Here is a 12426-nt window from a genome sequence, read left to right as displayed (position 1 = left end):
TCAGCCTCACAAATATCCGTCCTTCCCTGCTGTCCAAAAGACCTCCCTATACCTTGAAAGTATACATTCCATGCCCAAACCTCCAGAGGCCAGCCATCCTGCAGGACAGAACAGGCTCCCCAGGTAAGCGGTCACAGCACCAAACCTGACAGAGTTCAAGAGGAACATACTCTCAGACACATGGTGTGACTCTTAGGGATGGTTCTGTGCAGGGCCTGAGTTGGACTCAATGATCCTTGTGGGTGCCTTCCAAACTCAGCATATTCTGTGATTCCATGACAGAACAGTACCAGGCTCGTGGCAAAAAAAGCCCTCACTAGACTTGCTTAAACAGAAAATACACTACATTAGGGGCATCTGAAAAGAGCCTCAACTTAACCACCCCTTTGCAGCAGCCTTTGGGTTTCCATTCCCTTCAAACCAAGCAGGCCGAGATGGAGTGAAAATTAAAAGAGCCCCATTCCTGGCCCTCTAGAAAAGCCAAATATTGCAAGAGGTGATGGATATTGTTTTGTCCACGAAATCATTGTGAGTAACACACCAGCTGGGGCACGGGGGGTGAGAAGGTACCAGAGTTGTCACAGATGAAGTCCTACCAAGGAGGTGTCTAACACCATGCCTAGCACCTCAGACTATTTAAATCATCACAACCCTTCCCATTTAAGGAGAGGTATCACAATCAAATTACTGGGTATCTGGATATCTGTATGCTGCAGACTACAACTCCTCAGGCATCTTCAGCCAGCATCACGCCCTCTCTCACTACCTCTGTAAGACTGCTCTGGTAGCACTGCTGTGCCTTGTAACTAATTTCTGTGTGATATGGCTGTCAGTGTACTAGTGGCAGAGGAGAAAGGTGTCTTCTCAAGCAGTATTTGACCTCTCCAGGCTGAAGCATCTTATTTAAGATTTAATTAAGAAGGTTGTGCACATGTGATCATTCTTCTTACACATATAAGCATGCATAAAGACAGACAAGAAAAAAACACAAAACATGATGCCAAACCTCAGTTTGCAAACAGTTGTGTGTGTGTGTATACATGAACTAAAAGCCTCCAAAAAATAACTGGGAATGCAAAATCTTCTACAGAACACAATTCAGTTTCCTTCTTGGGATCAAGAATTCTGCAGAAAAAATCTCTCTCCTCTTTAGGCAAAGAAATCTTGACACAAAGAAGAAGAGACAAGTTTGTTACACTCACGCTGACAAAGAGAGCTATACTGAAAAACAGCCTGAGATTTAGCTATTACGCATCTAAAATAAGTCTTCAAGTTTTTCTAACTTTTCAAAAGGTAGAAGAGATCAGAGCTTGTACTAACTGCAAGAGAGATCCCAAACAACAATGCTGCTGAACAATTACCTATGAACTCCAGGTGGAATCCAAATCAGCATGCTCCTTAACTCCATATTAGACAGAAATTCAAGAAATCTTAATACTACAGCATGGCACAGATTTAAAAATTAGAAGGCTTGTTTTGCGTGGCTCTTCAATTTGGAAGGCTTACAAAACAGCTGTTATCTGCTTTGATTAAGTTCCTTCACACAACAGGCTTCCTGGAGTGATGCCTTGAAAGAAATACATATTCATGCATATCTCATAGATTGCTTGGAGTCCTTCACAAGTTTTGGATATGCTTTGCAATATATTCCGTCGTTTCTCACACAAAATAGCACTCAAAGAGCAACTCAGGTTTAACTTGGACCTATTTGTTTTCAGTTATTAGCCTACTCTTCCTTCATTTTGTTGCTTCTGCTGTTTCCAAGCCTCTTTGTTTCCTTCTCCCCAGCCTTTCCCTTGAGGGCTAAAATTTTAATAACTCAAGCATGTAAGACTGAAGAAAAGTAAACAAACCAAACAGTTCTGAACTTAGAAAGGTATGTAGCTTAACACAGTAATGCCTCTCTTTTCCTTGGCCGAAAACTGATGGACAAATAAATGGTTTGCTGCCAGTAAAGGATCTTATTGCTGGTAGATAGTATTTTACATACCGAGAATCTGAAAAAGACACCAGATATTGCTTCTAAATAAGCTAGCAGACACTACAACTTTTTCTGCTCTGCAGTGCCAAGTTCTTTAAGTACAGGTACTTTTTTTTTACTCAGGAGGCAATGTCCAGTCATTTCATGGCAAGTCAGGCTAAATGTACAATCCAATCAGTGGAAGATGAATTTCCTGCCATTACAAATGCTATTCCAGCTGTATTCCAGTTGTGCCTTCTCTGCCTATTTTGTTCTTATTAATCATGTCAGTGTCAGAAACTGTGTACATTTATAGTGGGGGAAAAGTCTTCTCTATGTTGCATCAAAACCAGAATTCAATTAAGTACCATTCAGGCTACAACAAAACTTTTCTAGTATAACACTCAAAGTAACTAGCATCTCAGTAACTGCCTATATCTTAAAATGCTTCATTAATGACATTTCTACATTCCAACTTGAAAATGTTTGTTCAATTTAAGAAGCAGTTCAATTTAAAGAAGTAAATTGACATTTTGCTAAGATTAAGTCACTGTATTTATGGAGAACAGGTGTGGAAACTCCCGGGAGATTCTGAACGTACCAGCAAGAAAGAAAAAACAAAGTACTACAATAATTTTGACAGTTGGAGGAAATTGGAAGAGACAACAAAAAAAGTACTACTTACAAGCCTCGGAGACGAAGCCAGATTTTCTCTATTTGCTCTGGCTGCAGATATTTCAGAGAGTTGCTCTCAAATTCTTCGATTTCCTTAGTCGGTGACTCCATAGCTGCAGGTTACCTCTTTGGTTAAAGCTCTGAGAGGGCGGCTGCTGCCACTACGCATGCACAGGCTCCACCTTCAACACTGCCCGGGAGCAGCTAACATTTCTGGCAGACAGTTTCCCCCAGCCGGCAAGTGGAGCTGCGGGGGCAAGCTGCGAGCGCTCAGGTGTACGTGGGGGGCAGCTGTGCCAACATGCAACCACCTTCAGGCTGACCGAGAAAATCAAAGGCTCATCTCCAGATTGCAAACCCACACGGATTTTTTTCCCTTGTTTTTTATTTTGTTTTTTTATTACAATAAGCCAAGGATACAATCCATAATACCAGCTGAGGGATCCGTATCAAGGGAGGAGGGGAAGAAAATCCCTTGCTGACAAGTGAGCTGTCTGTAGGGGCAGCTATGGGGAGTCGGGCAGCTGCAGGACTAACCAGGACTGCGGCGCTGCCGTACCAGGCTGCCTGCCGCCGTGATCGTGACAGCACACAGCCCCTCCGCTCTAGTCTCCGTCAGGTCAGCCTCGCCCTCCCCGCCCTAGCATTATTTCTTTTCCATTTACCAGCAGCGCTGCCGACAGTCTTAAAACCTGACAACTGAGGAAACAGTCGTCTGTCAACATAGCCCAAGAACTGCTTTCCTCTCTGTCTCCCTCTTTGCGTCCTTCTCTCTGATTAAAAACCCAAGCAAGCCAAAGCATTAAATAAAAAAAAAAGTAAATTACAGAAAGTGAGCAACCCACTTCTGGTAAACAGCCATCTACTTCATTGCAGTCGGTCTGCTTTGCTGAGTGACACACAGCAGGGGCTGTAAGGCTTCAACTGAGGCAAAATCCAGTTTTAAAAGTGAACAAATTAGTAAAGTGCCATTGCTTAAAGCCCCACGGAATACGGCAGGGGAAGTTAGTACACTGAAGAGAGAACAAGCCCAACACATTAGTCACAGATGTATCGGTGTCTTTCAATAATGGGTTCGTACAGTGGAGGTTAAAATAGGATGCCTGCCTCTGGGTCACCTGGAACACCCTGGATACATCAGGGACCAAGGTATTGGACATGCCTCTCTACACCTGCAGTGTTCATGCTCTGGGTAGCAGGAAGAAGAGGAATTTACTTCATTGCACCAACCCAATAAATCATCTCTCAAACTCTGCCAAGATCCCTGCATGCCTCTCTTTAGTTAAGGTTATTGATGTGGTGCTCTCAGCCAAAGCCAGCAGAGCAGAGGGAAAATAACTGTCAAAATGTCTTTATGCATTTCGTTACATTTTGCAAAAGTTGTCATCTGAGACACAGAGTCTGCAGCAAAGGAATTAGCACCTCAGGCAGTCACCTCTTCCTTGCCATGACATTTAATCATATGCCTACAACGCCCTAGCGTCCAGGGCAGGTCTCTGAAGTACTTGATGTTGCTTTTCAGAAAGCTGGTTGTATATGACTGTTTTCTTTCTCATTGCTAAGTGCTATTGTATCAGCCATCACTCCAAGCAGTTTAAATCCTTTCCCAGGAGTAGTTCTTAAGGAGTTACCAGTTACAGTCCTGCTGCAATTGTTAACCATCTTCAGCTCTCTGCAGTTGAGTGAGATTCTCAAATATAACCAGCAACTAGCTGAGTCAAGTTGGTACACATTCAGAGAAAAGAGGCGAGTTTTGAGGGGTGTGGTGGTTTGGACCTTGGTTTTTCCCCCAGAGGCTGAAAAGTGGTAGACCCCAAGGGGTGGAAACCCCTGGATGTTTTGAAGTTTTGCCCAATGGGCGCTCCTGCGAAAATGTAAACATATCACAAGCTCACCGGAAGAGATGAGTTGTAGTTTTTGGGTGGTTGGTGGAGAGGTGGCCATGTTGTGAGCCACGAGGAAGGGGCTCTGAGCCCCTTGGGGCCTCTGGCCCCCTCCCAGCCCCTGGCTGGGGGAAGATTGCAGAGACTTGGAACAGTCTTAGACTGGGCTAAGTGTCTGTAGTATGCCGGGAGATGTTTTTCTCCATGGGCACAGAGCAGCAGCCGGCACTGACCAGAGAAACAGTGGCACAGAGCCAGGACAGATAAGACCTGAACCGGAGAAGCAACAGAAACATGCAGCATCGCAGAAAGGACTCCTGGAAAGGGAGAGAGAGAGACAACCAGCAGCAGAGCTACAGAGCTTGGGGTAAGACTGATACCAGACCCCAAAACTCCCTTGAGACCCCTCTTAGAGAAGAGGGACATGGACTCCTACTTTGGAGAGAGTTTTAGACATGCAGCACCTGAGTGAGAAAGGAGCTAAGAAGCTCAAAGATGTCCTGGAGCTGGACCGGGACGGCCAGATGGAATGCAGAGGGGGTGACCTTGGCTCCCCCCTCGCACTGCTGCCACGGTGGCAGCCTGAGAACAGGGCACAGAGGCCCTGCGGGAGCTTGAATCTCCTGGAGATACCAGACCGTCACGAAGACCCCCCTGTGTCTTCGTGATATGACGTGGTGAAACGACCTTGTCTGGGGTGACGAAGCCCACGGAAGACCCCCTGCGTCAAGGGGGCCGAGGGAGATTGGATACCTCCCTCGTGGATGCTGGCAGAAAGCCAGCCACAGCTGCTGCATGCATGAGAAGAAGAAACCTGCTGCTGCTGCTTCTATCGTCCTGGCGAGCTGAGACAGAGCAGAAGAGCTTTGGTAAGACTGAACTGAAAGCTGCCTTCAATGTTCTAACCCAAGAGGAGTGAAGATCTACAAGGAAATCCCCCGAAGGCTCGGGCTCGGGGTTGGAATTTCCACAAAGTAAGAACAAAAATCCTGACTGCCATACTTAAATCTGCTGCCTTGGAAGATGCTCCTGCTGTTCAGAGACTGGAAGGGATCTGTCCTTCTTTCCCTCCTGGACTTTTATTTGGAGGGGAGAGGAGATCTGATCCATTGTAAATACTATATGTCATGGTAGAGATATTGTGATCGTGTGTATAATGTGATATGGTATTTATCTGTACAGTCATTGTAATATATATTCCCTTTCCCCCATTCTGAGTCTGGTGTGTTTTGTCTGGAAAAACCCATCTCACATTAGGTTGGGATGTGGGAGAGGGCTTAGACTAGAGGATTGGATTTTTGGGGCTATCTCAAACCATGACAAGGGGTAAAAGCATGAATAATTCCTTAGATGGTCCTGTTTCCCCTGTGCATTACAAAGGACAACCCAGTACATTTGCTCCAGGAATGTCTTTTGAATGATACAAAGACCTGCACAAGCAGTCATAGCAAGCCATTTTCTGACAAGAGTGAAGATGCATGGGCATACTGTCTGCTTGCATTCATCCTGTAGTGATGATTGAACACAACGCTATTCTTCACTGCTAGTACTACTTTCCATTACACATTTAGCCCACTGCTAAATGTGGTGCACACATCAGTGATTTTTGGTGGTGAGTAAAGCATTTACAAAATATATCTTTCTTTCCACTCATTTGATTTTAAGGTACAGAGGAAATAAAACGGGAAAATGGGAAAGCAAAGTATTGGTATCACCATTTTGAGCTCAAGTTTGGGATTCCCTTGCTTCTTTAAGTCCTGTTGGTCTGATTTTGTGATAGCTGCCAGCAAGATAGCAAACACCAGGACAGTGTGACAGTAAAATGTTATGAAATTATGAACTTGTGCCATAAGTATCTGACATGAATATATATCATCTTGCTTGCCTTGTCCTTAAACTGATGGGTCACCTCATGGTGACAGAGTAACTTCCAAGGGGATGAAGTTTATAGGTCAAGTAAGCAGCACTGCTTCAGTTCTCGCACTCATGTTGCTGCACTGAGGCAACAAGTGGCAGGCAAGACCAGCTCTGAAAGGCACGAATGGCACCATCTGGTTCACTCCACTTAAAGTGCTTCACTATCATGGCTGTCATTTGATGAATGCAGCAGTAAGTCACCTCCTGGTGGATTAGCGATGTCTTCAAAGCAGAAGGGAGTTCAGATGAGCAAAAGTCCACCTGGCCGGCAGAAACGTCTGTTGTCCAGCCTCCGGCAGGCGAAGGCCATGCTGGGAGCACAGACAGCACTGTGTATGTACCACTGCATGCCCCGATGTATGGCTGGAGCAACACTACACAAACTTTAACCCAGTGTGCTGTATCCTCCCACAGCTGGCCCTCAGGAGATACAGGAGGGATCCAGGACACCGCTGTTGCTTTCAAACAAGGTCTAGCTCAAGTGAGAGACTGGATTTCCCTCTGCCACTCTGTTACCTGGCACAAGGTCCAGGGCAGGATGGCTTCTTCCTGATCCCTGGAAGCAGCTTTCATGCCTCTTCCACTTGCCTGTGGGAGAGGACCTGGGACACCCATCTCAGATGGCTTTTGCACGCTCCCTTCTAAGGGCACTAGGTCAGCTATGTCAGTGACAGCAAGGGATGAAGAGTAACATGGAGGTCCCAGGCAGGCCAACAGCTGCTACACTGGCTGCTTTAAACAAGTGTTAATAAAAATAACCCACCAATAAGCAGGAACAATAGAAAATTATGCATGCAGACTACAGACTAGTAAGAGATTAATAAATTGTTAATCAAGAAAAAATAAAACTAGCTGTAAGTTCAGCTCAAGAAGCAAACACTTGGACATATAGATTAGAATTCTTTTAAAACAAATTTTGTTTCTTTAATTGAAGAAAAAATAAGTTAAAGTCCACTTCAAGTGGGGTTCCAACCTTCCCCTATCAAAACCATCAGTGCAGAAATGTAGTTGACCATCATCCTTGTGATACCATGAAAGGGGGCCACAAAGCCCCAGCTGAGAGGGCCACAAACTCTTCTCCAAGGGACAGTGCTATATATGCCCTAAAGGCGTGACTTGTTTGCTATTAGCATGAATCTGTTAAAAATGCTCATTTAACAAAATTAACTGTAGAGCTTTCAATGATAACAACAGCTACCCATGGTCTATCAAGCAGTTTCTGGCATGAGCTTTTGGCTTTTGTTCTAACTTTTGCAGTACGCAACTACAATCTTATAATATGAACTTCTATATACATTGAAAAATTCACTGTTCCTTGCAAAGACTTGAAAAAAACTACGCACAAATATCAGCTACAGTTCCAGGTGAGAACACATTGTCATTAAGAAAGCTAAATGACAGCAAGATTTGAGAGTGAAATTATGCCTTATGGAGTTTATCAATACATTTATTTTCAATATAGCCCCTGATCCTGTTAACAATGTTCATCACTATGTTTAGTCATGCCTCTGTACATTAATTCCAGAATTTCAAGTATTTGCAGGATCAGGACTATAGGACTCTCAACTCCACTGTTACACTGACAGGTATTGACATACTGCATCAGAGGAATAAGCAGTCCACTCATCGAGTGTGGTGTGGGGAAAGAGCAGAGTAATGAAACAACCTGAAACCCTCTGAGGAACTCAGGCAACTACAGAATAAGAGAGGAAAAATTACTATTAAATTCAGTGATCTCACTTGTTCTGGCAAATGGACAAAGACCTGCAAAGAGCAATAACATTGGCCTCTCACACTTTTCTGTCTAAAAAAGTGCCATGGTATGTGTCATGGTTTGAGAACTCCAAACAATCTAATTCCCTAGTCTAAGCCCCCTCCCACATCTCAACCTAATGTGGGATGATTTTTTCCAGACAAAACACAAGACTCAGAATGGGGGAAAGGGAATATATTACAATGACTGTACAAATAAATATTATAATAAATTATACACACGATCACAACTATCTCTACCATGACAGACCAGTATTTACAATGGATCAGATCTCTTCTCCCCTCCAAATAAAAGCCTAGGAGGGAAAAAGGACAGATCCCTTCTAGTCTTCTGAGCAGTAGTTTCTCTAGGGCAGCAGTCATCTATCTTCTTTCATGCAGCAGCTGATAGCTGGATTTCTGCCAGCACACACGAGGGGGGTATCCAAGCCCCCTCAGCCCCGTCATCTCCAAACGAGGGGTCTTCCATGGGCTACATTCACCCCAGACAAAGGTCGTTCCACCACAGTCATACCACGAAGCACAGGGGGTCTTCGTGTCAGTCTGGTATCTTCAGGGGACTCAAGCCCCTTGCAGAGCTTCTGTGCCCTGCCTCAAGATGGTTGCGAGCTTCTTTGTAGCTTGCAGCAAGGGAAGGCACCAAGATCAACCTCCTACACACCGTCCTGGCTGAGCTCTCAGGACAACCGAGCTTCTTAGCTCCTTTACTCCATTTAGGACTTCTAATCAGTAAGAGTCCACCCCCTCCATTTTAGAGGGATCTCAAAGAAAGTTTAGGAGAGTTTTGCAGTTCTTACCCCCAAACTTCCTCTCAGTAGAACTTAGTTCCGCTCTCTGCTGCAGTTCTTTCTCTTTCGGCTCTCCTTCCAGGAGTTCTCTCTGCGCTGCTGCATGCTTTTGTTGCTTCGTCTTATCTCTTCTGGCTCTGTGCCACCGTTTCTCCGGTCAGTACTGGCTGCCGCTACTCCTGCCGCTGCCCACGGTGGGGAGAAAAACTCCCAGCTTTTTGGCTAAAGACACCCGGCCCAGTTTAACACTGTTCCAGGTCCCTGCAGCCCCAACCAAGGGGCTGGGAGGCCCTCTCTCCTCGTGGTCTTACAACATGGCCACCACTTCTTCAACAACAACAACCACCTTCTCTTCCATTCTGCTTGTGATATGTTTCTATTTCGCAGGAGCGCAGATTGGTTCAAATCTCAAGTGTCAGCACCCCCTGGGGGTTACCACTTTCTTAGCTTCAGGGGGAAAACCTGGTTCAAACCACTACGGTATGCTACTACAAAAAGTCTGGAAAGGGCTCAGTAATGGCTTTGCAATCTTACTGCAGTCCAGTAAGGACTGGACTGGTCTGGTCTTGCCGAGGAGGAAGGGAGCAGTCCCTTCATGGGGACTGCTGCTCACGAATGCAGAGCAAGACCAAGATCCCTTGTATTGTCCCTGATTCCCCTAACAGAATCTCAGGAGAAGGACTGCAAGCAGTGGCACAGCAGCTCTTTCCCCTAGCACCTCCCCAGGAGGAGACAGGGAACAGGGATGGATGGGAAGGAGAAGCCTAAACTCTCTCTAACTTTTCTCCCAGTGTTGAGATGATATTGGTACTTCACCCATCACCAGTGGGGACATCAAGCAGGAAGATGTAGAGAACACACAGGAAAATTTACACATGATCCTGAAGTACATAAGATGGAGTAAGTTTTAAAAAATGGATTCTACAGTAATGTTGCTGTGAACAGTCTGTATATCCCTGAAGGTGAACAGCTGGATCTTGGTATTGCAGAGAAAGGAGCTGGAATGGTCCAAGCATGAAAAGATTAAAGGATCTACAGTGCAGAGGGATGGTAAAGGGGAATACTGCACATTTTTCCTCATATATATGTGGATTTCTTTTATTTAGAGTGGCAATTTCTTTCATACATCACAAGCTGTCTTCTGGAACATGTATTCACACTGCATAATATCACTTACATTAAATTAGACTGTTAAGAATGTACTAGTAGTACATTCAATAGTATTCAAACATAAAGAAAATAAAGAACAAGTCTTCTATGCATTCATTTTAAAAGGGTTGTAAGCATTGCTCAACATCACTCTGGCCTGCACCATCTGCCAGCTCCCAATAACATCACAAATCATATGCCCTACTTCTCATCAAATTTTTATGCAATTATCACCTATTAAACTCCTGTGTTACCCTGCTTTAAAGGTGTTAGAAAATAACACCTCTGTCCATATGCCTGCATTTTGTTACTGTCTTCCTACCTCTCGCTACAGCCTAAGTTTAATTTTTCTGCAAGAGGTACACATTACGCATGCAAAAAAACCCACTTTACACTTTGCATGACTGACCAGCATTGTTGATGGGATGGCAGAAGCGCAATATTTAGAAGAGAGTTACACATCCCAGAACTACTGAGCCCCTTCAAAGGCTTTGGTACCTGCAGGTCCTCACCAACCAAAGGCTCGTATCATGTACCTTGACTGTGGAGAAGTAAGGAAAGGGTTAACAACATTTGCAGTATATGCATTAATCAAGAGCTTGGTGGTGAAACTTGTTGCAGAAAACAGAGGTGCTTATGCACAAACTGCAAAAGGAACAAAGTTTCAGTTCTGGCCTTGCATAGGCAGGACCAAAGCTGATACTTTTTACCCCAAGGTTCCATTGTGGTATGTTATATGACCCCCACAGTAGACCCCTGATGACCACCGAATTAAGTCCTGAGCACGCGTGATGGTGAAACCACTCCTACTCTGGCCTCTCATGCTGTATGAGGAACTGAAAACCACGCCTAATCTCACCTCGCACATTAATAAGGGACTGAAAGTCACTCCTACCTTCGCTTCTCGAATACAAATGACTCGGGGAGTGAACCAGGGGGACCCCACCACCAAGAAACCCAGGGCACTGAAGGATCAATGAATCCACAGTGGTGACTATTGTCTTCTTGTACTATGTCCCTCCTTCCCCTCTCTTCACCTCCCTCTTTCCCCTATACAATTAATTTTGCAAAACAAAGTCAGTATTGTTGAACCAGCATTTGGTCTTGTTTGCAGCTTAATTTGGGCAAAGGACCATCTATTGAATTGTAACATTATATTGGCATCACAGACAGGATACCATTCTCTGACTCAAAGTGCTTTTTAACAAGCAGTACCTGTTTCCCTCTAAGAGAGGTTGACTAATCTTTTACTGTTCTTTCTCCCACCTTGTGGGCACAAACTGTCTCCCTCTGGGGAAGACTGAAGGAAAAATGGTTACCCAGGGTGACCCAGGCTAATGTTTTGCTCTGTCTCCTGGAGAAGTTTGATAATCGCCCCTCTCCCTCACTGTTGGAGTGGACATAAACTAATTGGGATAACGAAGGGGCAATAGCTAATTGCATTACTAGTTTGCAGGCTGAATGAAAGGTGCAAAAAAGGAAAGATTAAGCCATTGTCTGTGCTGTACTTGGGGTAGTACTAATTGCTGCTACACAGGAAAAATCACAAAGAACCAGCAAAGAGGTAGAGGTTATATTCTCTTTGCAGGATTTAGTAAAAGTGCTACTAGATTAATTAGAAGAAGAACAGTACCATTTTGAGAGACTTGGAACAGCTCTAGTTGAGAATCTAGAAGCAATGGACTCTAAGGCAGTCCATGATGAGTCTCTTTACCCTCAAAATAATTAAAAGAGGCCAAAAAGTGCTTAGATCAATAAGCACAACTTAAGAAATTTATGGCCTTTAATTAAAACAGAATATAAGTATGAAAGAGAAGATGATGCTTTTTTATCTGTGGTCACTAAAGAAATACCTTATACAGCCACTGATTCAGCTAAGTTACAAAAGGAATATAGCCATACACAAAAGGAATATGATACAAAATATATTTGGAGACTTTCCCTCATGGAAGAAGTGAGAATTTTGTTAAGTGAGACCAAAAATGAGGGATACTGGGCCCTGGGTCTTTCTGACTACAGGAGATAGGAAAGCTCCATGGTCCATTACCCAGAGGGCTCCCTGGAGGGCAGGGGTGCTGAGTCCCCTAGAAAGAGGAAACTCAATAGCTATAGTAGGCTTTATGGACCAATTAACCAAAAGTGTCCAAAAAGCTGCCTATCTTCAATTAATGCGTGAAGGCATATTGAAACCTAACCAAGGTTCCCTGACGACCATGTCCATGGATCTGGACTGACTGACCCCTTTAATATGTGGCCTCCCACAATCATTAAAAAGCCTAAG

General features: G+C 44.4%; 1 protein-coding gene across 11 annotated transcripts in view; it reads right to left on the bottom strand.

Annotated features, from left to right (window-relative positions):
* PDE1C (phosphodiesterase 1C) overlaps positions 1-12426 on the bottom strand; it is a 286375-nt gene that overhangs the window by 198068 nt on the left and 75881 nt on the right. For 5 of the 11 annotated variants that reach the window (XM_017822925.1, XM_017822934.1, XM_017822972.1 and 2 more), the window contains exon 1: positions 2646-2772. The exons of the other annotated variants lie outside the window; for them this stretch is intronic. In XM_017822925.1, coding sequence (XP_017678414.1) covers positions 2646-2746 — 101 coding nt within the window. In that variant the 5' untranslated portion in view covers positions 2747-2772. Of the gene's footprint in view, positions 1-2645; positions 2773-12426 lie in introns of those variants that run through there. 11 annotated transcript variants of the gene reach the window in all.

This window comes from Lepidothrix coronata, unplaced genomic scaffold, assembly GCF_001604755.1.
Source record: "Lepidothrix coronata isolate B3197 unplaced genomic scaffold, Lepidothrix_coronata-1.0 Scaffold3, whole genome shotgun sequence".
Classification (NCBI taxonomy): Eukaryota; Metazoa; Chordata; class Aves; order Passeriformes; family Pipridae; genus Lepidothrix; species Lepidothrix coronata.
This window is presented reverse-complemented; position numbering and strand designations above follow the sequence as displayed.